The 26,443-nt window shown below is 47.7% G+C and overlaps 1 protein-coding gene across 3 annotated transcripts in view; it reads left to right on the forward strand.

The window, feature by feature from the left end:
• The window catches only part of LOC119703155 (rho guanine nucleotide exchange factor 17-like), a 45,592-nt gene extending 19,959 nt beyond the window's left edge, over window positions 1-25,633 (forward strand). The window contains exons 2-8 of one of the 3 annotated variants that reach the window (XM_038142532.1): window positions 10,859-10,977; window positions 12,583-14,316; window positions 19,950-20,124; window positions 20,831-21,035; window positions 21,451-22,073; window positions 22,978-23,123; window positions 23,947-25,633. In XM_038142532.1, the coding sequence (XP_037998460.1) occupies window positions 12,752-14,316; window positions 19,950-20,124; window positions 20,831-21,035; window positions 21,451-22,073; window positions 22,978-23,123; window positions 23,947-24,742 (3,510 nt within the window). In that variant the 5' untranslated portion in view covers window positions 10,859-10,977; window positions 12,583-12,751 and the 3' untranslated portion in view covers window positions 24,743-25,633. The remainder of the gene's footprint in view (window positions 1-10,858; window positions 10,978-12,582; window positions 14,317-19,949; window positions 20,125-20,830; window positions 21,036-21,450; window positions 22,074-22,977; window positions 23,124-23,946) is intronic. The other 2 variants (XM_038142533.1, XM_038142534.1) reach the window with 2 other exon arrangements.
• Window positions 25,634-26,443: the final 810 nt, after the last annotated feature.

A 26,443-nucleotide genomic window follows, 5' to 3' on the forward strand; every position in this document is an offset into this window, starting at 1 on the left:
ATCACCTTTTGCTATAGCGTAGGATCTGGCAGAAAACCAAAATGGAAGAGTCCCATGGCAATGTTGATAAGTTAGAGTGTATAGATGTGGTTAGGAACATCCCAAGAGTATATGTGTTGGTATTACTCAGTCTTAGAATTTATTTCTTAATGATGACTTTAAAACATCTCCAGTAAACCATGACATGATGTGTCTAAGGGAGATGTGTGTGTGGTGAGAAATCCCATGGATCTGCACTGCCTCCAGTCTGATCTCTCCAAATGCTGTTCCTGTGGGGTCACCTGGGTGTTAATGTCCAGCTGGTGTCAAGTACAGCCCAGAGTGATTCTCCTATCCTGAACATGTCTGATTTGTTTTTAAGTCTTGATATTGTGATCTCAGAAACCTTTGGTGACCAGCTGCTGGGGGCAAATCACACTTGAAAGGCTGCCCTGTGGAATGTGTGCTCCTTGCAGCATGCTGGGATTTGTGCCTAAAGACATTTATCCATGCATCTCCATGTGGAAGAACCCAGAGCTCCAGCCTAATCCAAATGCCGTTTCTGCTCGGCCCTAAGCTGCCCTGGGCAGTTCACTGCCTGTTGTGTCTCTGCAGTCACAGAATTGTTTGCAGAAAAGTAATAGCTGCAAACGCAGCAGAACAGCAGTTCCCCACAGGCAGAGATCCTATTTCAAGAAGCTTTTACGTTATTTTCACCTTCTGTCTTCCAGTGTAGTAAACCAGTTCCTGTCCTTTTCTGTCCCTACTGGTTTGTGGTGATACCTCCTTTCTTCCATCCATAGCACTCGGAGCCCTCCATCCCCTTGCTCTTAGCTGGGGAAAGGGCAGGACACTGCAGCTGGGTCTGTGCCCTCCACCCTGGCCAGCAACAGGTCAAACAGAGCACTTAGATGTGCTAATTGCAAGTCACAACATTTCCTACAGGGAAGAAATCAGCTGGCATTTTCTCCAGCCATCAGTGTTCCTAAAGCCTCTTGTATAGACAGGCAGGCAAGAGCAGATAGAAGAAGAAAATCCAAGTAATTTCCATAGCTAATTGAAATGAGGGGAAGGCAAGAGGTGCAAATCCAACTTGAAAGGGCAGCCTTTAACTTTGATAATCAACTGGGAAAAATAACATACCGGGAGCATTGAAGAATATGAAACAAAAGTAAATAAATGATGCTGTCAGTCTGATCAAAGGGTTGCTGTACAAGTGAGACCCTCTGTCAGTGCTGGTCCAGCCTCCGTGTGCTTAGGAACCTTGCCTGGGAAATTTGATGAACAGCTGCATGTAATATAGAGAAAGGAACTGAATTTTCCTCTTGGGATCTGTTCCTGATGTAAAGTGCTTTCAGACTCTGTAGGTCATTAGAACTAGGGGTATCAAAAGATGCAAAACAGAGGGGCAGGGTAATTTTGTTTCCAGTCCCTGAGTTCATATGGAGGCAAAGGATCTGAACACACTGACACATCCATTGAATCTGATCTGCTTTGGGGCATTTACTGGCAAAACTCTCCATGTAATGGTATTGCTATAGATAATGCTCCCCTGTGGATATAATTCTGTAATAACAGATCCAAATGAATAAAAACTTTCTGGATTAAGAGTGCCCGTCAGGTGATGGAGTGATACATGCCTGGAGTGGTACTACTCTTAGGAATAAAAGGTTCTTTAGTAAATTTGTATGTACTCCTAGACATAAAACGAAGCAGAAAAGATAGGACTCTTTGCTAAGACAAAAAGCAGAGTCTAAAATTTGCTAATCACGCTAAAATCTCCCTCCAAACAAGGCATCTTGCAGTTTGTGCACTTCTTGGTGGGCTTAGATAAATAGCATCTCTAGAGAAATAAGGAGTTCCACTGGAGCTTTATCACTTCTTCATTCATGTGCCACCAACATGAATTAGGAATGATTTTCCCAGAGAAAGCAAGGTCAGAGAGAAGTGTTATTTTAGGAAGATGGCTCCTGTGCCCCAAATCCCAAGAGCACTTGTGCAAAGTGAAAGGACCTGATTGTGACTGGAGCCCAGCCTGTCATTACCAGTGGTCACTGGGTTGGGATGAAGGGTGAAAGGTTGCTCTAAACTGCATGTGGCAAAGCAGGAAGCCAAGAGAGAGCCCATGACACCACCTTCAAAGAGAGCACAGCACTGAGTCTCAGTGAAATAGAGCAAAAAACTGCAACAGTGGCTTTTCCACGCTTGAAACAGCTCTGGAGAGGCAGGGGGTTCCCAGTGGCTATCCAGGCAGCTGAATGAAATTGTCACTTGTGGTAAGGCATCCTGAGAGCTGGGGGAAATCCTGGCTCTGTGCCCTCTGGCACAGGTCCAAGTGATTTCACTGGAGCCAAGATTTTTATTCTGTATGTGAAATGAATTGCCAGGGTGAAGCTGCAAAAGTAATGCCTAGTAATGAAATCCACTTGCAGCACTGCACCTCTGCACCAGAGCCCTGCTGCGAGCAGGAGTGTTTGCACTGGCGCTGGGGAACACCGTGCTGTTCTTGTAGGAGGCAGGAGGAGGCAAGAAGTGTGAAGTGCCACTGAATTCATCAAGTGTGTCACATAACTGCCCCTTTGTGGGCAAACTCACATTTTTGTTGACCCAGTTTTTTTTATTTTTTGCTAGCTTTCACAGGATTCCCACCAACACCATGGAGTATCCATCAATATCACCATAGCAACAAGAAGTCATTAATGGTATCCTGCCTATTGACAGTCAGAATCTACAGGGTGCTGATCTGGGTGGTAAGCCATCACCATCAGTTTCAATGAGAAAGGAAAGAGCTCAGGGTCTCTGTGGAATCAATCCTTTCATTCTCCATCCTCTGCATCTCCCCAGAGAAGTCCTGCATTGTGTAATGGCAATAAGGGACATATTTCTTCCCTTAGCAAGTTCTGTGCAGTGTGTGCTTAGGGAACTGCTGCCAGGAAAAGATGGGACTGGATTTGTTGCACAAGTAGGGATAAATGTGCCTCTCTTGGATTTGTTTGCACGAGGCTGTGGTTCTGAGAGACACTTTACATTGCAAATAAGCAACTTATCCTGTAAACCTCCAGGGAGTTCAGAGCAAAGCGGGAGGCTTGGGGGCCAGGAATGGGGAATGGCAGGCTAAACTGTGAGAGGAGATAAAAGACATGTCGTATAATTCTGCTAAATGGTGAAGGAAGGGAAATTCTCAGCAGGTGTAAATTAGCATTGACAAGCAATACTGATTTACACCCAGCTCATGGTCTCGTCCACAGTTTAATCAGCTGAAAAGCATCAGCATCTGAAAGGAGGAGGGTTGTTTAGAGAGGCCCGTGGGAGGAGTTGAAAATCTGTGAAAAAGAAGAAAAGAAATTCTTTTTGGTAGGTAGGGAAGAGCTTGTGATGTTCCTTGGGACTGATGCAGAGGGGGAGCCTGGCCATCTGCATCAGCTCCCTGTCGGGGGTTCCAGTGCCTCGTAGTGGGCAACATGCAGTGCTGGACCTTCTGAGGATCCATCCCTCAACTGAGACAGGTGGAGAGCACAGTCCTGCCTGGCTTTCTGTAGAGGCACTGCTGAGTGCCTCCAGAGCCAAAGGAACAGGAAGTTACTGCCTGTGTCCATCCATGCCTGGCCAGGACTCCTGGCACTGCTGTCATCCACATTTCCTCACGGCAAACCTGCCTGCCGGCAGTATGACACAGTGCCTGACAGCTTTGGGATGTAACCAAGCAAGGTGTAGGATGGGATCATACCTGTCCCTCACCGTCCTCAACACCCCCTTCCTCCCCTGAGATCTCTTTCTGATCTCCCGTGTGCTGGCATGGAAGAGCTCTGCTCATCCACCTGCCCTAAGCTTTGGGGACTGCTGGAGTGGCTTCCAGTGCAAAGTTAACAAACTGGGATCAAAAGAATTAAGTTGTGGGGCTCCTTTCCCCACTAGAGAGATGGGAGCCAAGGTTCATATTGCCTGGTTGGAAAGACTGATGCAGTAAGCCACTGGTGCACTCAAAGTTTAACATTTGTGGCTGTGCTGCAAAAAACGTTTTCCTAGTACAAGGAAGGGAGTGGGGACTTTGGACATACAGCTTATTCTTAGAATTAGGGTGTGATTTCTTTCCTGTGCCCTATGCTTTTTAAGCATTAGGCTGAGACTCTTGGGACAATTGTAGAACAAGGAAGAAGGAATACCTTCAGCCACACTGAGGGAGCCAACTGCATAGGACTGGTTTTCTGTATCCTTGGGCTGGTGGAAGCAATGTAATAGGGCAGGGGAAATGCTGTTTCTGTGCGCCGTGATGGTCTTGTATTGCTAGTTCAGCCAGGGGTATTTCCACCCTGAAAGAAATCCAGCATCATGACTCAGGCCCTGGAAATCATGAGATTAAATCATGAGTTAAATGACAATATTAAAAAAGTACTTGATTTTATTTTTCCTAGTACGTGTGACTTGGCTTTTTACCTCTTTCTTGCCATAAAGTGAATGAAAATGGTGAGTTGAAATGCCGGTCTTCAATGCGCAAAAGATGACAACATTCAGCTTAGGTGAAGGCTCTGTTGATCCTCCTCACATGCTGCAGGGGGAAGGGAGCAGCCAGCCCTTTCCTGCTACAGGCTTGTTTTACTTCTCCCTGGCAGTTCTCATACTTAACTGACCCATTGTGCCCTGCTTTTTTTGCACTGTCCCTTCTGCCTTCCTCAAGCACATGCAGAGAGGATCAAGACAGTTTTAGATGATCTGAGGTGTAGTTCCCCACCTCATCATTTTTCAGCTGCAGACATGCTCCATCTGTGTTGCTCTTTCCAAAAGGATGTGCTGCTGACCACAGCTGGAGGCAGAGCACTGGGCTGGCTGTACTGGGCTGCCTCACAAAGGCATGTGAGTCACTGACTGAACATATCAGGGCTGGGCTGGGGCACACCTCTGGCAGGCAGCCAGAGGAGAATGGTCTAGAGCTGGCACTGAGAAGTCACAACTGATGTTGGACCCTTTGCTGGGACTGAGCTTCAAGTCACAGCCTTAACCTTTTCTTCTCCCCACTTCCCAAGAAATAGCAAATTCACTTGTAGCCATATTGGAACCATTTTCTGCAGTTGGTGCTGATGTTATACCTATGCAGAGTGGGAATTTGAAGGAGAAGTGGAGGTGCCAGCTTGTAAAGTGAGCTAACATATGGCTTTATAATTCCCAGATCTCACAGGGGGATGAGTAGGTTCTCCTGGCTCAGGTTTGCCTCTGAGAACTACATGTGTCTTTGCCAGGTATGGAGCAAGGTCAGAGCCTGTGCTCAGATCATGTCTGTTCCTTGTAAGGCCAGTAGTGAGTGATGTGTGGGTGTGCCAAGGCAAAGGGGATTGGTGGGCAAGATCTGCTCTGCCTGACCCAAAGGCCCGGGAATGCTTGGTTCATGGTGTCTGCACAGGTATGGGGAAACCACCTGTGTCCTGAGCATCAGCTAACTGAAGCCTGAGCATTGTCTCTGCAGTTTATAACCCTATGGACTCCCTCTCCAGCTGTAAGAGGGGAGCAGAGTGGCTCACAGCGTTACAATCAAGGGCAGCATCTGTCAGTCAGATGTACCCTGCAGCTTCGTAGGTGCTGTGGGTGATCTTCCCACGAGAGGACTTCATTGCAAATGGAACTTGCTTCTCCTGAGAGGGAGTCATCCAAAGGAGCTTTGCGGTCAACCAGGGTGTTGAGTCACTGAAAGCTTGGCAGATGGTGGGTACTGCCATCTCTTGGGATGCTTCACAGCTGATGATGACAAGCAGCTCCAGCTGGGACACTTGATGGGGGTGTCACACTGGTGTCTCCAGAAGCATTTGCTACACAATCAACCTACTCAGCCTTCCTTTGCTGCAAGATGAATGTCAGTCCTCTGAAGCTCCAGTCCCTCTGCTGCAGCATCAGCAGGACTGTTGGAGCAATATTATCCAAGAGATTGAGTGGTACATTGCTGAGATAAAAGGAGGCACCCTTTCCCAAAGCAGGGAATCAAGAGGGAACACAAGTCACCTTGCAAGTATGCTACCTGAAATCAGTGTGCTGGAATGCCTGTCCTTGGAGGTAGACTGGAAGCATCATCTCATCATGGCCTCTTTTAAAGAGGAACAAGGGGAAAACCATGATGGGTGTCAAGAAGGAGAAGCTTCTCAGACTAAGAGAGCAGCCAGAAAAATTCATCAAAGGCACTGCTGCCAAGTGCACAGGTGTGTGGAGCAGTAGGGCTTCTCAGGTGAAACCTTTTATGTCAATAAAAATAGTTCCCAAACAGCTTAAATATCCTACAGAAAAGGAGCCAAGAATACTTAAGCGAGCCAATAAAATTTTGAGAGTAGCTTTTACACTGCCTTGAGACTATTTCAGAGCCAATCTGGCCCAAATAGAAACTCACATGAAGTTATGGTGATTCCTACACTCTCCCTGTTGGGACTGAGCTGATCCATAGCAGGATGTTCCTGTGGTGATCAAATAGATACTGTGGCCAGATTCTCCTGTGACACATCTGCCTGGCACATGGGTGCCCTTTGGGCTGCTCTGACCAGCCAACCCTGACTGTGGCCAAGACCAGTTTTTCTGGACAAGTTTTTAACAGCAAGTTGTTGTGTTATGTTGAATGCAGTGGGATGGAGGAAGACTTGGAGAAGCAGAAAAAAATCCATAAAATGGTTAGTAAAAGAAATGTGAAAGGAGGAAAATGGCTAGACAATATCAGGTGGTGAAGCAAGCAGCTCATAACACAGCAGAATTTAATGCCATTGCCTGTGCTCTCAGCACCCTCTTGACCCTGGGCTGTACTGTGTCCTCAGGGGCTCCCCATGCCAAGCTGTCTCTGAGACTTTGTGGTTTTGCTTATGCTTAAGGTGAGAACAGAGGGACTATAAATCAGCGAGCAGACAATAAAGGTTATTGTTTTCCCATTATTACCTGGTTTTGAAATCAATCTGGCAGTTGTTCCTCTTGTTAGCAATCCTGATTTATGCCATGCAGAGGACAATGAAAGCAGTGGTAATACTGTAAACTCAGGGAAAGTTATGGTTAGCTGTTTACTCTAGGAAGGAGAAAGAAACCCAGGAAATTGTACTGTGGCTGTACCTCTCCTGCTGCAATTAACAGACACTATATAAGCTGTGTTCCTGTTTCAGCTTTTACAACAGACAAAATAGAAACCCCAAGAAATTTAGCTACAGGCACCTTATCTTCATCAACCAGTTTCTGCAGCACAGCACTGGTTAAGGGAACAGCTAAGAAAGCAAATATAGCCAAGGCACCTTTCTTTTTCTTGTTAACCTTTAGTATGAAAAAAATAAAACATCTGGCAATCTTTCCCTTGAGACTGCTGGTGTTCTGCTAGGCGGCTGAAGTGATGTGCATGACGTGTCAGTAAACAGATCATGCTGTGACCATGAGGTTTGCTGTATCAGATAGCACAAAACACACAGCAATAAAATAGCTTGATAAAATCCTTTAGCTAGCTCTTTGAAATGTACTATTCACATCCCTCTAGCTGGCTGGATCTCTGAAATAAAAGGGAGATTGTAGTCCAGAATAAACGAACCTCTGTTCAGTGCTGCAATTTGCAAAACCTAATGCAGAAACATTAGAATAAAGCCTGAAGGTTAGTGTAATCTCTTATTTCAAGATGGAGTAAGGATTTGCAGTTTTCCCCCTCCTTTGGAAGCAGGAGTTTGGTGTGATGGCCATGACTCGAAGCTCATTTGCTTGTGACTGAAATGTTGTAAATGTGGAAAGTGAAAAATGTACCAGTCTCACTTGATGTCTCTGATCAAGCAGGAGATGCCAGACAATAGCAAGCTGCTCTCCACCATTTCATGGAACAAATGTCCATGTTTGAGAAGTCTATAGAGTAAATCTTGCTGCAGTGAACTCTGCAAAGCAGCGCCAGTAAACCTACTCAGCCCTGCCAGATTGGGTGGCCTCTCTTCCTGAGGCCTTGCGAAGCTGTGTGATCCCTCATCCTGGTATTCCTGGAGTCCTTGAACATGTCTGTTCATGAACATTCTCCACAGTGTTTTTCATCAGCAATGAGCTACTCACCCTGTGCATGCCTGCTTCATCCTCCTGACACTTGTCTCGTGCTTTGCTGGGAAGGTCAGCCAGGCAGAACGGTTCTGATGTGTTTGGGAAGAAATAATTTATCCTTCAAGCTTTAATCCTTGAGAAATAAGTTCTTGGGGGGGATTTTACAGGAGAATTAAGGTTAATGGCAAGTCTCCAAGCAGGCACTTATCAGAGTAGTGGGGAAGTTGATTAAACAGAATCACATGGTAGAGAATAAGCTGAGCACACATTGCCCTTAGTCTTATGCTCACTTAGGGCACGAGGCTCATAACTACTAGAAACTTTTCAGTCCTTGAGCCAGGGAACAGGAAAATGTTTCACAGTCACAGTGTGACTGAGGAGCAATGACATACTGCAGCAGCAGCAAACACTAAACTCTGCTTTGCTGTTTGGCCTGGAATAAGTGACCATTGGCCTGGAGGATTGCTGGTCTAGAATAAAGCCTGAGCTTTGGGCAAGTGTGGACAGGACTGCCTGGAAGTACCCGGGGGGTAAACAAAGGAGCATCAATTCACAGTGCTCACACACACTGGGGAGTGACAAAGGATGGGCAGCTCAGTGCTTGGTCTAACTGGAGGAGAGCAGAGGATACATCAGGGCTGCTGTGTACCTTTAGGAGAGGGTAAAGTAGGATCCACCATGTAAGAAATCAGCATTTCCTTCCTCCTTCCCTCCCCCCCTCACATTTCAGTGACCTTCACTAGTCAATACCTGGAATCACCTGCTGTAGCTATGGCATGTACTTACAGCTCTGAGGCGGTGGGAGGACAAACTGAAACTGCTGTGGTTCCCAATGTTTCTTTGTTGGTGACCATATAAGACTGCAGCTAAATGCTCTGCATGTGCCATGGGCCTGCAAGTATGTGCTCAGAGGTGATCTCTAGCTTATCAACCAGAAGCATATTAACTTGGTTTGGGTTTTTTTCTGTCTCCATCTTGTGCTCTCCTCCAGCAGACTGCTTACAACAGGCTTGTGGCCATATTATTTGGGAACTGAGTGTGTAGGCACATGTTTTATATCATGGGGTGTCAACGACCTGGCAAATGCAGGCATCGGAGCTGAAACTATGATGCAGTTCCTGTGTGCCATGGAGCACAAAAACAGGGGAAGGAGGGAGAAACACTCAGTGTTTCCTGGTTACAAGCCAGGGACTAATTACCTGGTGTTTTAGAGAGACTGCTGCTTTTCTCCTGCTCCAAGCATCCCTGAGCAGTGGGGGAAGGAGGCTGTGCCTCAGCCAGTGCCCTGTCCAGGTCATGACTCGGGCAGCAGCTGCCTTGGGTGCTCACTGAAATTAAGCTTAGCTGCCTGACATGCTGTGCACAGCCCTCAGGGCAGTGACATGGAGTAACGGGCAAGATTACAAGAGTTCAGCTGGAAAGAGATGGTCCTTCCAAGGGTGGAGTGACAGGGAACAAAGGTGCTGCTGCCTGAGCTGCCTGTTATGAGATCTCCACAGCTGCCATGCAGGTGTTAGGGGGAGCAGAACTCATTGATTTCTGAGACTCCCTGTCACTCCAGCCAGGGCACAAGACCCCCTTGCCTACCCACCTGTGAGCTACATCCATGTGCACCTTTGTTCTGAGTTCTCCTGGAAGTATCAGAGGGTATCCTGTGTCCAGAAGTGTTTAAACCAAAAAATCACTGTTCACAGAAAGAAAATTCACCCCCGATGGGTGAGAAATATTAAAATAAATTATTTGGAAACAAAATTCCCATCTTTCTCCACTTAATCCAGTAAATTTTGGTTCTTGCCTACATATCAGCAAACTTCACGCAGCCTCCTCTGGAAAGTCTCTGTCCCCTGCTGTCTCACAGCCAGCTCTGGCTGTTCTCTGCCTTCTCTGGCTCCTCTGCTCTGCAAACCTGCCTCTGCTCCCACTCTCTGTCCCTCACTCTGCCTGCCCCACTGTGCCACAGGAGGTTTCTTCCAGCTGCTCCTTCCCCGAAAGTGACTTTTGCTGTCTCATGCACATTTTGTGGAAAATTCTGCCGTGACAAAGCAGTAGGTCCCTGCTGCCTGGCAGTGCTTGAGAGCACTGGCACCTTCCATGGCTGCTGGGCAAATGGGCCGTTCTGCAGTGCAGAGGGGTACCTTCACCTGCTGGAGGGTTCGAGGCATTCCCCTGAGAAATGGAGGGGTATAACCCCCCCTGCATGGCCTGTGCTGTGCACTTGAGCAGGCAGGGACAGAGTGGCCCCTGACCTCCCATACCTGGCATCTCTGTAGCTGACCTGCAGCCCATAGAGGGGTCAGCTCTATGAGCCCAGACAGTGAACTTCCACCTGAAGAGAATCATGAGGGCAAAAATCAATTGTCTTCTCAATGCCGCCCATCTCTGGGTGAATGGAGCACCCACAGACAGATCCCACCCTGTTGTTTCTGCCTCTGCTTCCTTGCTCCTCTCCTGACTGCTTCTGCCCCTGCCTGTGCACTTTCTCCTCTGGCCCCCTTGCTGTCACATGCACACATGCAGAGCCTGCCGAGCCAGTGTCCAGCCCAGGATCCTGCCTCACATGGGCCTTGCTTTCTCTTCAGGCCTTACTCTGTGTAACTCCCTTCCTTGAGCAAGGGCAGCTTTATTCTCTGCTCTCACTGCAGCAAGGGCTGTTTTCTCTTTCTTCTTGTTCTGAAAGCATAGTGCCAAAAGTATGTGGTGGCTTCTAGTCCTGTGGCTGTGACCTGATCACAGACCAACCTGACAGGGCATGGCATCCTTTATTAACAGCACTTTCTCACAGGAGCCCTCCGGCACTACCAGGAGCCATGCTGTCTGCTCAGTGATTGGCTTTCACATCATATCATTCTTTCTTTCTTGACAGATTATGTTATAACCTATGAGTACAGAAAGTCCTGATCCTCACGTTTCTCTGCTGTCACCTGTGGGCTCCTCCAGAGCCGTGAAGAAGGGGGAACTGCAGCCCCACCATGAGAAGACCGGGTGAGAAGTGCCTGTGACATTTTGGGGAACAGCACACTTTGAAAGCTAGTTTTAGTTTTTATTTTTAGCAGTTATGAATGATGCAAATTATGTTCTTCATTCAATGGTGAACTACAGGAGAAGTTCTGCCTTCCCTCTCTGGGATGAGATTAGACATAATTTCATTAATGCAGGGAAAATATGCTAATTTGAGCCACTGTAAGCAAGGGACGAATCAAGCTCATAGTGTGTTAGCAAGATTGTCTTCCAGACAATACAGTACCTCAGACTTCCCCTCAGATAGACGTCTGTTGGTGCATCACAGGGCTAGGTGCCTGCTAGGGAGTAACAAACCTCTTCATTCCCCTCCTGATCAAGGTGGCTGTGCTGCCTGAATAGTTGGCCACATGTGGGGAATCCAGCTGCACTACAGAACACTCTGGGCTGTAACTGGTTGTGTCTTGCTTTACCAAGACTTCTTCCTGTGTGTTCAACCTGGTTGGTTTTTGCCTGGCTTATTATTAAAGACTCATGCCCCAGCATCCCAGCTCTATCTTGCCCATACGAAGCTCAGGCTAACCCCATATCCCCTGCCCAATCTTACTCTCCTTTACATATGGCACTCACTCATTCCCTTGGCCTCTGATTGCCAAGGAAGGGAGTAGACTAGACTGTAGCAGACACTGATGTCTTGTGTGACTGCTGGCAAGTCCATGAGGCCTAAGTCCCTAAAAGAAATCTAGAGTCGCTCCATTCAGTGTAAGGAGGCTCTGTCCACTTCCAGCAAAGACTTAGCCACGTAGCCTTCATTCTGCTGGCCCAAACTGGAGTTTAGGGATTTAATTCTCCACTCCAAACATGTGATTTAGTCACTTAGATTCCCTGAACACAGCTCATAGGAGGAACTTTGAAAAGCACAGCTTTCTCTTTTGGGGCCTCCACTGAGCTGTTGTGGGAGGATGATCATTTGAGCCTGTGGCTAAGGAGTCAGGAGGATGCATTTGTGAAAGTCTGTAAGATACCTTTGTCTCTGCACTGGAAAGGCCTTGGCAATGCTTGGCTACCATATGCAGTCAGTAAACCATATGTATCTTCCCTGTGAAGGGTGAATCAGAGCAATAAGGGGCTGCAATGTGACTGTCAGGCACAAAACCACCACCTGTCTGCTTTCTTCTTCCTCCTTGCTACTTGAGTCTTCGAGGAGACCACAGTTACGTCATCCTTTCCCAGCCCCAGCATCCCCCTTAACTCATACACTCTTGTCTGCGCCCCATTTGAGGGAAAGAGCCTCACTATCTCTTGTAAACCTGCCATCTCCGTAGTGCTGCTGTGTGAGTAAGCTGAGCCTGCAGCAAGCACTTCTGAGCATTTGTCTCTAGTTATTGTGAGGGAATTGCTGAGGGTAGGTAGGATAAACTTCTCCAAATTCAGACAGGTAGTGTAAGGCCACTGTTGGCTTGGCTAGAGAAGGAAAAGCTTCCCTGCCCCAAGCCCCACAGCTCATCGCTCTGCTCCTGCACAAGCTGTTTGTGTTGGATTCTGCATACCCTGGAAGCAGACCTGCTGCTGCATCCTGCGAGTCAGCACCCGGCTGCTTCAGTAACTCATCTTTCCTTCCATTCACAGGTCTTCTACGCATGCCGACTCCACCCATGTGAGAGCTCTCTTGTGTGAGTGCCCAGCAGCACACTTTGCTGTCTGTGGTCTGTGGACATTGACTGGCATCTAAGCGACACCCCAGCTCCCTCCTCTCCCCCTAGACGCCACTGTCCTAGAGCTTCCATGTGCATTTGCTATGACATACATCAGTGTTGATGAGAGACAGGAACACTGCCGGGTGATTTCGAGCTGCCAAAATAATCAGCTCTGTGCGCAACATGGCTTAAAGGATCTTTCAGTTAGCAGCATGCATCCACTAAAGAACCTAGACACTCATATTTTTTCTGGGGACTTCCACACTCTTGCCTGCCACACAGGCAAGGCACGTTTGGCCAGTCCTGTGGAAAACCGGATGTATCGGAGTGTGGAAAACCTACACTGGGCAGCAGTTGCTGACTGTGGGCTGTATTCTCACTGCCGGAGCCTGGATAACGAGATGATCTTTCACTATAGAGGCACCAGTCAGTGGACAGAAGGCTGTGCAGATGCCCCAGTACAGAGTGCATCAGACTCTCTGAGGAACCTTTCTCTCCGTGCTAAACAGACATCTCAATCCGCACAGGATGTGCTCCTCCCTCCCTTTGCCAAAGTGCCTCAGTGGCTCTTCCCTTCCACACAGGAAAGAGCCCTGCACGGGGATGCCAGAAAAGAGCTGAAGGAGAAGCTGAGGCTGCACAGCAGTAAGGTGGCAGAGCCCTGTAAGCCAGTGCGCCCGCAGGTGGCCCTGCCTGAGCTGATGGCCCAGGAGTGCTTTGGATGCCGGGTGTGCCGGCAGTGCAGGAATGGCTGTGCTGGGAACTGCTGCACGGTTCTGGTGGAACACACTGCTCTCAGGCACAGCCTCACAGTGGGGCAGGGACTGTGCTTTGCACACAGGATCATCAGTCCAGAAGACATCAAGCAGGAGGCTCAGAGGAGGCTTCAGCTCCGAAGGCAGAATAGCTCCCCGAATTTGCCCCTTCAGCATGCTGGGGAAAGCCATGAGATGAGCAAATCCAGAACAGCAGAGACCATAGAACAGTGTGGTGGGGAAACGGATGGCGAAGTCACACTGGGACAGAGCAAGAAAGGCCGCTGCAAAGGGAGACTCTACATACCCTCCTTTGAGGAGTTCAAGCAAATGAGAAGTAAGGAAGGAAATTCATCTGACATCAGCAGCGGGCCAGCAGATTGCTTGAAAAAGGGACTGCCTGCAAACCAGACCCTGGAAGAGGAAAACAGTAAGAATGTCTGTCCAGAAGCTTTAGAGACCAAAGCTGTGAATGAACCTGCTGTCACTGCAGAGGAGGATGATGATGTATTTCATGAAAACCACACCTCTGCTGGCTTTTCCCAAAACCCAGCCCCATGGGATGGTTTCAAGATGAGCAGTCCTGAGGTGAAGGACAGAACCTTCCAGACCTCCATCCCAGATACATCACCAGTCCCTATTTGCTCCAGTCCTATTCCACGATCACCTCTACAGGCAGGAGCAGTACACAGTGCTGGGCAGGAGATCTTCAGTGATGAGCAGAAGAAAGGAGAGACAAGACAATTAAATGATGTCCCCCACCTGGCAGGGCAGTCACTGGCTTCTGAAGCCCAGTCCTCTTGCTGTTCATCGCTGCTGTTAGAAGCCACAGACTTATCCAGCTATGGAGCTAAGCTACAAAAAATGAAGGATGAATTCATAGGTTCGGCCTTGGAACTTATTAAGAAAAGGTAACATGCTCCATGGGGTCACCTGAAAGCAGTTCCCTTGGTAATGATCTGGTCTTTCTCCTGATAGGTACATTTAATTCCTGTAGCATAAACGTGCTGTTGGCAGAGCCTTTCATCTTGGAGTCTCTGATAGCCACTTGGACATGTCTTTAAAGCTGTTCAGCTTAAATTCCACTTCTGGAGGATTAAACATCAAAAAGCATTTTCATTCAAACTTTGCCTTTTTGTGCACCTTAATCCTGTAAAGACAACAGTCATTAGTAGTTCTGACACCCAGATTCCCACCCATTTTATTTCTGTATTAAATTGTCAGAATGTCTTTTTTTTTTTTTCTTTTAGCATCTGTTAAAAGGGAAGACAACCAAAGGATACAAAGTACTGATATGATTCCTTTGAATAAAGATGTAGAGTCTGTCCCACCACTGCAGGGCATGAATTTAGATAGTGTGACATGCAGCAGCAAGTGCTTTCACTTGCTGCCTGAATGTAGTGAACAGGCACACAAGGGTAAGATGGCTGCTATGAGTCTGTAACCCCCTCTTGGAGACCTGCACAGGCAGTGAGTGAAAGTGGTTGTAAATACTGTCTTTCTGCCATCTTTGTCTAGGCAGCCAGAGAAAATACTTCTGTAGAGCCTTCCTCCTTCTCCATCCAGGGTTTTTCCCCTTCTCTGGGTAAGATGTTCACAACGACTGCTTTCTCTGTCCTGGTTTTGGACACTGCAGTCCTGTTACCTCCCTCCTGCCTAAGAAGTGGGAATCCCTTTCTATGCAGGGTGGCACAGTAGGAATCAGCCAAGTTCTAGAAGCTACGAATTTGGAGCAGTTATCACTGTCTTATCATGAGATGAGGCTGATGGGAAAAGGAGGAGTAAGTGTTGGTGGAGTGATTTGTTTCCATGCACTTGGCTTTTATGGTTGGATTTGCCAAGAATTGCATTAGACTTGGTTCCTGGCTGCTTCTGCAATCCAGGGATGGTGTGTGAAATGCCAGGGCATCAGCCTTGTATGCTGTCTTTTTATTTCTGGAATGCCTGGGCTGAGACTGGACTCTGGTTTTGGAGGAGATAATAGTGACTTCTGCACAGGAATGAGAGTCTTCTGAAAAAACTTAAGTGGGGCTTAAGCCAGAGTGACAATAGAAATAATTCTGCAACTTTATATCCAAAGGGAAGTAGGTGGTGTCAGAGCCCTCAGTGCTTCTCTCAGCTGTCCAGCCCAGCCTTAGTGCTTTTCTTCTACATTATGAAAACCCAATAAAGAGCTACATGAGATTTATGGGATGCAACGATTTTAATGGATTAGGCTATTTTTGTAATGAATATGAAATGAAATACACAGAATGGCACAAGCAGTAAGGGTGTAAGAACAGCTGTCTCTTTGCAGATAAATTATTTTACTGGTATCTCGAGCCCAAGCTGCATGCACAGCAAATTACAGGAAATGAGGAGTGCATATGATCTTCCTTCCCACTACTCTCCCAGCCTCCAAACACTTCCTGCCCAGGGCCTTTATGTGTGGTTTCTGTGCTTTTAATATCCACAGTGGTTTTTGTTTCTGTGAATGGGTTCAGTTTCCCTGGTTGGATTTGTTAAAATCTATGAAGCAATTTTTTTTAACACCAAAATGACAGTTGGTCTGAAAATGTGAATGACAATGGTTCCAGTATTAGAGAGGTAGTTTTATATGTGAAGGACCCACCCTGGCCTTATTGTTTTCAGAGTAATAACAGTTAATTGTAATTGTTATTGCCAAAGCACTGGTTATTGGGAAACTCTGGTTTCTTTTGTTTTGAAATTTATCAGTTTTCTATCATTTTCACCTGAGACTGTAATGTCCCTGAATATACACTACTTCAGCTGATTTTCACTGCAGAGGTGGGAGATCTTTGTGTGCATTTTGGGTGCTAAATTATGATTGCTGGCATCCAGGCCACATTGATTCTAAGTCTCAAATGAAATTAGCTGAAAGCTGAGGATTTGGTCCTGTTTCCACAGATACTCAGCTCAGCAAGTCTCTGAAAGAGATGTTGTAATGGAGCATCACAGAGTAAAATAGCTAAAACTGTCTTCTCTTTTTAATGCTTCTGTGTAAGTGTCAGTTTTACAAAGCAGTTTTGTCTGTATGTTAGCAGTCTCTATAGTAATTAATTGTTAATTACTTAAGATTCAGTCAATTGACTTAATATTTTGTCAGTGAAGATTTGATTGTCAGTCTCATAACTATGGTGTCTTTAGCCTCCTCATGGTCAGTGGATACCCTTAACTTAGGTTGTAGTCCTGGCTGGGAAGGGGTGTTGCTATCTAGGTGGAAATCCTGTACTTTTCAGTACATAGTCCACTTTCTGAAATTGCTTAAGTGGGGAATTGTTTGGGATGAGGACCTGCAGATACCTCAGGTTTGTGTCTATGAAATGAGGGACATGGTGACAACAGAAGGCTGCACTATGTAGCCAAGGACATGACTAAGAAGGAAGACTTCCTGAAAAGAGTGATGGGCTGTATGTGGGGTGACAACAGGACAGTGGGTACAATACCAGCTTCCCCCCACAGAGGACTGACACCAAGTCAGGAAAGCAGGTGACAGCAGGGAAGGCATGCACAAAAATGTTTCCATTAGTCATAAAGAGTCGGGAACGTTTGGAAAGGGCTGAGAACTGCTAGCTTGGACAACGATAAAACCATGAGGAGGCCCACAGAGACAGTGAAGGAAAGCAGGTGCATTTCCAGTTGTATGCCATCCCCAGTACCTCCACTTCCATGAAATACAGGGTTGATGGCTAGAGGTTTAAAAACACATTCAAAAATAACTGGTCCTCTCTATGTTGGCCCAAGTGCATCACCTCTCTTGAGGAGAACAGGAAAAACTGACACCAACCCCAGGCACAAACTCTTAGTCCAACAGAAGGAAAGATGCTGGAGTCCCCCCTTCTACACCCCTCTGTGAGGGCAGAGGGGACTTGACTTGCTTGAGCAGGCGATGGTGTGAACTCCTCTGCCAGGAGGAGGCGACTAGAGAAAGGGGCAATATCCTGGTTTTTTGGCAATGTCCTCTCTTCCTCCTAAGCCAGAGGCAAATGTTAAAGGAGCAGCTCTAAGATGTTGTTCCATAAAACTACTTGTATCCTCCCTGTTTTGCCCACATGCCTCTGATCACACGCTGATAATACTGGTGTGTGGAGCAGCACTTGCCCCAAGACCACATGGCCAGTACGTCAAGCAGGAGGGATCTAATCATGACAAGAAGTAGAGCAATCAAACCAAGCATGAAGAAACCTCCTTTCACACAATGTAGACTCTGCATAATTGCCTTTCTTACCTCCAGTTGACCAGCCATGAGGTGGGTTGAATTTCTCAATCTTCAGTCATGTTTCCTTAGCTCAGCTCTCTGGGTAATAGTGGCTTTTATTCCCACTGAAGATCACGTCTGGAGATTTTTTTAAAATATCCCTTTTGGGCTATGGAAACCACAATAAGTGGTGGCATCTGGTCTATAAACCCTATCAACAGAGAGCTGCTGTCAGCTTCACTTAGAGGAGCAGCAATACTCTGGAGTACTTCCCATATTTAAGTGGATGATCTTGAAGCACTGTGAAAATGACAAATGAAAGCTCAGCATCTCTCATGAGAGTATGTTCTGTGTAGTGGGAGCTGGTGTGATCAAGAAGATAATGTTCCAATTATGAGCTCTGCTACTAACCTTGGGTGCATCCCATTGCTTCTCTGTGCTCCAGCATGGTCCCTTTTCTGTGTTATTTAACCAGGAGCTGTTTGAGCAGGAGCAGCTTTTGGAAAGGGTGGTTTTCAGCAGTGGCACATCTTCTTCAAGAGTTTTCTTGCTCCTTAACCTGTGCCTTCCCTCCTATGGGTTTGCCCAGCTGATCTGTTCATACTTTACACAGCTCAATGAAACACAGATGAAATTATCTGTCTGAGAATACATGAGGGAGGGGTTTTAAACCCATATAATTTCAAGACTGATTTTAGATCATGGCCACACAGACACTTATACACACTTAAGGAGTGGTACCCCAGGCTTGGTTGGGGGCAGGAAGGAGGAAGGAGACAGGAGCCTCTCAAGCCAGACCAGGCCAGGACAGTACCGTGGGTGGGCTGCAGCCTTACTGTGAGCCTGTGCTGCTCTTGCTGCTGCCTTGCAAGTGCCACAGACTGCTCTGTGCCAACAGTGTTGGTATCCCCTTTCTACAGGCTGGGGAGTAGAGACCTGGAGAGGGACAGCAAAAAAGCAAATGCCAGGAGCCTGCTGTTGGCACTGTTGCCATTGTCATGTAGCCATAGCTAAACTCTTTTTAACTGGTTGTGTCAGCAGGGACCTGGAAACATAAATGGAGAAAGATGAAAAAGCATCAACTGAAGAGATGCAAACCAACTTTTCTGGCCTGACAACAGAGCCAGTTTGTGTTCTGAGAGATTTGTTCCCTCTTCAGTCATTTTAGTATTGGCTGATGGTTTGTTGTTGGAGCCAACTGTCATTCACTGCAAAGAGAATGCCCATCTGTCTCATGTGTTTGCTTGTAGTTGACACTGTTGGAATTGCACATTAGCAGTGTGACCTACCAGCATAAGTTCACAAGTGAAGCCTTTAAGAAGAAGCAGATTTTTCTCATAGGAGATTATTGTTAAGCATAAAATACATGCAGAACCTGAAATATGTTCCAAACACTGGCTTCCTGTATATACAAGAATCCATATTCAGTCCTCACAACCTTCCTTTTTAAAGGAATCCAAGTCCATAAAAATTAAGTAAAAAAAAATTCTTCCCAACAGGCTTCATTATGCATGGAAATAAGCTGTCTTAGAAAGGCTGTTAAAAAAATGTATCACAAATAGTATCACAAACAACAGCCTGTCAACTACTCTGTCAAGTCAGTAGTTTTGCACCAGACTGAGTCTGTCTGGAGAGCGATGCTGTCATCAGAGGGGGGAATGTGGGGTTGGTCAGGCTGCCTGCATCAGCCAGGCCAGGCCCTTGTTAGCACTGGACAGCCATGAATGAGGGCACCCCAGAACTGCCAAGTGAGAGCAACAGACACTGACAGTCTTTTCAGGTCTCAAGTGCTCCAAAAGGCCTGATCATGAGTTCACTGAAAACAGATAGTATCTTTCCAGTGACTTCAGTGGTCTTGGGATCATATGAGATGAAAAACAGAGGGAATACTCTTTTAATCCTCTAATCCCTTCAAAGTATTTTGGTTTATAGCCGGTGATTTTCTTCCAGATGAGCAATATGGTTTCTGTGTTGGCAGCATCTCCTTAAATAGCAGCAAATATGGATGTGGCCTACTTAGAAAGGAGTGTTTCTGGTCCCTGTGGACCACCTCATGTTTTATGGACACAAAAATGTCCTGTGAACAGCCGAGACTTGATAACCCAGACTGATGTTGGCACAAGTGCAGTTACCCAGTTTGCAATGTCTTAACTGAGCAGTGCTTAGAGCCCCTAAAACACAAGCACAGCCATCCATGCTGACCAGTCACGAACCCTGCCTGCACTTTTCCTGAACTGTTGCAGATCATTGTTTGAACCTGGGCTCTCTGTTCAGTGTCATCTGTGTCAGGAACGGCAGGAGAACTGCATCTGTAATGTTCAATGGAATCTGCTTCTTCCCTTGCAGCTGCAATGCCGAGACTGCTGCCAAATCCCCCTCCAAGGGGCAGTGTGATCTGAGGGAAGCTGATCTCCCACCTCTGGAGGACAGCCAGCAGCCCACAGCGATGTCCATGGCAACAGAAACCTGGGAGGACAAGCCAAGCAATGAGACATCCAGTGACACTTCACCTGCAGGGAATGTAAGGGAGAGGAATTCCCCTCTCATGCATGCGTTTAGGATTTTTTCCTTATTGGAAGCTCTGAAGGATCCCTTCATTGTAGGAACTGCTCAGGCTGGGAGATGGCAATCTGGGAAACTCCCATGAGTGATTAAACGCTGTTAGAAGCATTAGAAGCTTTTTTATTACACTCAGTAAAACAGGAGTGAGTTTTTTGCTTCTGCCTGTGCCACTGCATTTCATGCAGGGAGTTCAGCAATAACCCCTTCATGGCTTCCAGTGTGCCTGGGGTTTGAGACAGATTCCCTCCTAGTGCCCCCTTGGGCAAGCTGCTGGTGCAGATGGGGCACAGAGGCTGGACTTCCTGACCCTGAAGTGCTGAAACCTTCACAGAGCAGCTGCAAGCGAGCTCGTGTCCCTGAGCACACATAGCCAGGGCTGTGCTGTTGACTTCTTCATGGTTGTTGTGATCCAACCACCTTGGAGCTGCTGTGCTCAGAGCTATACAACAGCAAAGGGAGAGGGGTCCTTACTTGTTAGGGCTGAGCAAGACAGAGGGACTCACGGGGACAGATTTCTTAATCATCATGTAGTAGAGCTACACTTACCATCCCGTTACTGATGAGTTCCCTTTTCCCTCCTTTGGCAACTGATGTCCAGTGTCTGCAACGCCAGGTGCTACTTTGAGCTCAGCCTTGCTCCAAACCCTTTCTTGCCTTTCTTGCAGACGCCCAGTCCTGCCTGTCGCCGATCCAGCTCCGACATTGTCCATGAGAGCACGGATGGTGCCAAGGCCCAGCGGGAGTGCCGGCTGCGGCCGCACTTTAGTGACCCGATGCCGACAGACTCGGTGAAGAGGAAGCAGCTGGAGCTGAAGATCGCGGCTGCAGCGCGGCAGCACGCACAGAAGCGCCGGCAGGAGCGAGACTGGGGTACGCACACTGCACTCTCGGGGGCTTATGGGCCAGATGCTGTGCCCTGCTGTGCTGCTGTATATGTGGAGCAACTCTATAAAAGTAGGGGAGGGAAGCATCCTGGGTTGTACAGGAAATCAGGATCTGCTCTGCTCTGTCCCTGACTGGTAGGGGCAGGGGAAGAGGCAGCCCAAATGAGTTCACAGGTACGGGCAGTGCAGAGATGACAAATCCCAGACTTCACCTGGGAGCTGTTTACTTCTGACTCCCACCAGTCTCAGCAGCAAAAGAGGGGAGGCAGCTCACAGGCCTGCTTCACCAGAACCAGCCTATCCCCCCAGGGTTCCTGCCATTCATGGCTGTGCCAGCACAAGTTCCTCGGGTGAGCTCTGTGCAGCTGGCAGTGCCTGTAACGATTTGTGTCTGTTCTCAGGTCCAGTGGTAGCAAAAGCCAACCTTGGCCATGGTGGCAGCTTTGATGAGACCCGACGCACCCCACGGGGCTCCCTCCGCTCCAGACGTCACTGGAGCAACGTCAGCAGCCTGAGCACGGACAGCGGTATTGTTGGTGTGAACGATGCCCGGGATGACCTGGATCCCACTGCGGCCACCCGGACCAAGTCAGCAGATGTGGAGAGGGCAGATAGTGGCATTGGCCAGATGCCGGCCAGAAAGTGGAGGAACAGGGCATCTGAAACGCTGAGCTCCCTGCAGGCCTGGGAAGCCCACCGTCCCTGCACCGACTGTGGAGAAAGGGACCTCCCGGTGGAGACTGATGTTCAGAACTGCAACCAAAGACGGGCTGACCTCTGCGAGAAGTGCCGCAAGCGTAGGACGGAGCGCAAGGAGTCAGTGCTGGAGTTTGTCAACACGGAGGCCAGCTATGGAGAGGACCTGCGCATCATCAAAGAGGAATTCTACCTCCCCATGCAGGCAGCTGGGCTGCTGAGCCAGGAGCAGCTCCAGTGCATCTTCAGCAACATCCAGGAGCTCATTGACCTCAATGAGAACTTCCTGGAGATTCTTCAAGAAGAGATTGATCAGGCCTTTGATCAGGTATGATGCTGCCTCTGCCCTCTAAAGGGGCTGGACCGGGCAGACTGGAATAGGCTTTGTTTGGGGGGCAGCATAGTTGGAGCAGAGGAACAGGAGGTAGGACTCCTGGGTTATGGTCAGCTATCAGCTGTCTAGTTCCTTACTCTCTCAGCTATTCCTGCAGATTTCAGGAGCTCTGTGCCAGGTCGCAGGTGTTGGACTCACTGTTGGACTCACTGTGCTGTGGTGATGCCACTGACATCAGCAGTCTTGCTCATTTATCCCATTAACAGGTATTAATGGTCCCATTATCAAAGTTAGTTTTAGGCCACTTGGCCTGGATGCTGGTAAGAATGTGACCATGGGGGCACAGAGCTCAGCTTGCTCTGTCTCTCAGGCTGTGCTCTTGCAGCACTGAGCTGGCTGGCTTCATGCTGGCTTGGCTGTGTTTGCCTTGGCTTGCAGTTTACTGCAGCTTGGCTCTAGACTGTCTGTGGGGCCAGACAGTGCAGGCTGCTCCCTGCTCTACAGCTGTGTATGGTCGCTTCTACTGATTCACCCTGCCTTGCTTAAGGAGCTTTCCTGTCCCACCAGCATGGGCCCAATACACCCTCTTGACTCAGAAGCTCACTCTGGCCTTCAAGCCTTTGCTCTGATGAGCTGGCTGAGACCACAGGAGGAGAGCAAACAGCTCTTTGCATGGGGAAAAGCAAGCAGTTAGACCAGCTTTCCTTCCCCTCCCCAGGCACTGACTCCCCCCAGACCTGCAGGAACTGCCTTTCAGCTGGGAAGGGAGAGCCCAGCTCCACCTTTGGTCTGGTGCTCAGCTGATCCTGCAGCAGTTCATGTTGATAGGACTGAAGGCAGGCCCTGTGGCTGTGCCTCTCCTGAGCTAACTGAGCAGGGCCCTATTGCATACTTGCAGGGGGATGATGACCTCCTGACCGTGTGCATCGGAGAAATATTCCTGGAATTCGTGAACATGCTGCCAGCCTTTCAGACATACTGTCTTCAGCAGTCCTCCTCTGTGAATATGCTCAATGCTCTGGAGAAGGAAAAGGAGTTGCTCAGGTGAGAAGGGAGATAAGCATCTTCATCCAGGCTTTGGGGACAGAAAGGCAGCAGGCTGAGGGTGAAGCCTTTGCCAGCCCATCTAGATCAAAGTCTGATGCTAGTGTTCTTCAGTTATCACTGCTCCTTCTTGGGGTGAGGACAGTCATTTATTCTCAAAAAATATTCAATCCTTGGTATCTCCACTGGTATCAACCAGTTGGTCCCCAGCTGTACTCTGTGTTTTGTGCTAGCAGTATCTGCCCTGTGACCACTGCACTGAGCTGTCACCAAATAATACTCTGCTGAGATCAGCTCAGTCCCTGTGCAGGAGCCCAGGTTGGATTTCCACTGCAGAAAGCCACTTTGTGGCACACATTACTAGAATTTGGTTCCCATTCCTAACCTTGGTCTATTGGGCAATGTCAGGAGAGTAATTTCTCTTTCCACTGCTCAGCCAAATTCTTGTTTAATATGCTTTGTAATCTAATGATGAAAGGCATTACAAGTTAATGCAATCTGATATAAACTGATGTATCTGCCTCATGTTTACGTCAGTAGGTACCAGAGAAAGATCACACCCTTGCTATTTAATGATTCAATAGAAGACTGTTAGGATGTTATGTGCAAGTGTCCCATGCACCTCATCAGGATTCTGCAGCTGAGCACAGCTGCTGAAATGGTTGTTAGTCTTTAATAAGACAGAATTCACAAGGTTGCTAAAAATGGGGGGGCTGCAGTGCCCAGCAGCTGTCAGCACCATGCTGTTCATTTGCATGTAGGATTTGCAGCATCTGCTGGCAGAACAACCACCATTTCATCCTGTCTTCTTAAATCCCTGCAGAATATTCCTCAACGTGTCCCAGAATGACAACACAGCACTGCGGCGGATGAACTTGAGGTCCTTCCTGATGGCCCCTTTGCAGAGGGTCACCAAGTACCCCCTGCTGCTCAGCAGAATCATCAAGGCCACCACCGAGTACCACCCAGACCACAGCAGCCTGCGGGAGGCCAAGAGCCGCATCGAGTCCCACCTAGAGCACATCAACATGAAAACCAAGCAGGAGGGGAACACGTGGACCCTCCGATCCTTCCGCCAGGACAGCAAGAAGAAGAGGGAAGTCATCAACATCGAGATGAGAGAAACCGCCCTCAAAACTGTCGGTTGGCTGCGGGAGGAAACGCGGTTTGTGATGGAGGGGTCTCTGCAGCTGGCCCAGCCCCCTGACGGCCAGTGGGTGAAGAAAGGCAGCAAGACCCTGAAGTTCCAGAACATGCAGGTCCTCCTCCTGGTGAACATGAAGCGTGTGTCTGAGTCCAGCCTGGAATCAGCTGAGCCAGGGCCTGTGAAGGACGCAGTGCTGGTACTCATCAGGGACAAAAATAACGGCAAGTTCCATTTGCTCAGGGAGCCCTTGAGGCTGAGTAATTGCATTGTCTCCACTGATCCCGACTGCGACGACACCTTCGAACTCATTGAGATCCGGCGGGAGGCGTTCGTGTTCCGGGACAGCGACCGGGCACGGACTCACCACTGGTTCAGGCAGATCAGGCGCTACTCCAGGGAGCTGGGCTCCTGGAAGAAGCGGCGGAATGCGCTGCCCAACATCATGATCAGCACTCCTCACACCAGGCCCTGAGTCCTACACCGGCAGGCTTGGCTTGACCAGTGCTGCATGTAAAGAGCATCGAGAGCCCCAGTGGCCTGAACTTGCTCCATGGACAACACAGGGAGGAGCCCAGTCCCCAAAGACTCTTACTAGCACTGGAAGCAAACGCCACAGCCTGGTGCTGAACTCCAACCTCTGGACTCATGATAGTTTGTGGCTCATGTACATACAGAGATGGGCTCCACTCGAGGAGATCACTGAAGGATAATAATTTAACTTGTTAATGTTGCACTGCAGGTGAATGATGTATGATGCTTGCCATTGCATGGATTGTATTGAAAGCCAGTCTTGACAATGAGAGAGGTTTCCACTATTGACTATATTCCATCAGCATTAGGTAAAGTCCAGGTATTCAGCAAAATTAGGTGCAGTATTATGCAACAGGAGATGAAAGCTGGAAAAAATTGTTTTCCACCACTACTCCTAAGGACTGTGTTTCATTATTCACCTCTGTATATTCAGTCAAAACACTTGGTTAAAAAGAAAGGCCTTCCATCTTCAATCCAAATCAAGTAGGTATCAATTTGCTCAGATTCAGCTGCATGCACACAGCCAAAAAAAAAAAAAAGAAAGAAAAAAAAAAAGGCAAACACATAAACCCCACATATGTGTAGAACCTGTGGAAGAGCAGCACACTCCCAGTGAGAGTCAGTTATTTAACTGACTTAGGGACTGGAACATAATGCTGCATCTGAAATATCTCAGAAGTATATGTAAATACAGCTCTGCTACCACTGATAGTGAATTTAAGAGTTTGCAATTATTTAAATTATGTAATCTAGTGTATTTCAAAATTTAATTGAACAATTTACATTGTACTGTAGAGTAATATAAAATGTTTTAATAATTATGTTTCAATTACTTTAGGTGGATATTTTTTAATATTTGTATTACGGAGTATGTGTTTCACTTCATATGGGTGGCATTCAGATGAGCAATGTGCCTTCATCTGCTCTGTGGATCCCCTGAACAGAATTCAGGGCTACTCCAAATGAGACTGTGTGAATGATACAAACCTGCTACTCAAATTCACACTCGACAACAACTGATTGGCACAAACCCTCTTGTTCTGGCTCCAAAACTGAGGCCACAAATAACTGCCCCATAAGGTCCAGCCTGTCTCAGTTGCTCAGCAGGGAAATGACTCGAAGCTGAACAATGGTAAAAAAGCAAACAGGGTTTAACCTTTTCAGCTTGACATTAACACTGACCGCCGCTTTGCAAAATGTCACGCTGTGACTTACACAGCAAAGGCCAGATTTCAGCCTGGAGGCTGAACTAAAGGAGCCTAAATTTTGGTCCATGGATGTGGGAGGATAGCCTATAAATGTTCTTTTAGGCCCACAGGGTAAAGACAAAGCCAATCAGTATTATTCACTACCAACAATATTTTTTTGTTACAGACATTTATTTCACAGGAGGATTCACACAAGCACATTTATGTATTTCTCCAGAGATCAACCAGTATCAAAGGTCACCACTGAAGGCAGACAGAAGACATCTTTACAAAGGTATCCCTAGTCTTGTAAAGTCACCACTGACCCAGCATCTGAGCAGGCCTGTAACTGTGCCCTGTGCTTTGTCCTCTGGCCACAGCTGGCAGGGCTTGTTGCACTGCTCTGGGCACTGCGGCAGACACCACTGATGTGTGCCTACTGGCTGTATTTCCTC

Source organism: Motacilla alba, chromosome 7 (genome assembly GCF_015832195.1).
Source record: "Motacilla alba alba isolate MOTALB_02 chromosome 7, Motacilla_alba_V1.0_pri, whole genome shotgun sequence".
Classification (NCBI taxonomy): domain Eukaryota; kingdom Metazoa; phylum Chordata; class Aves; order Passeriformes; family Motacillidae; genus Motacilla; species Motacilla alba.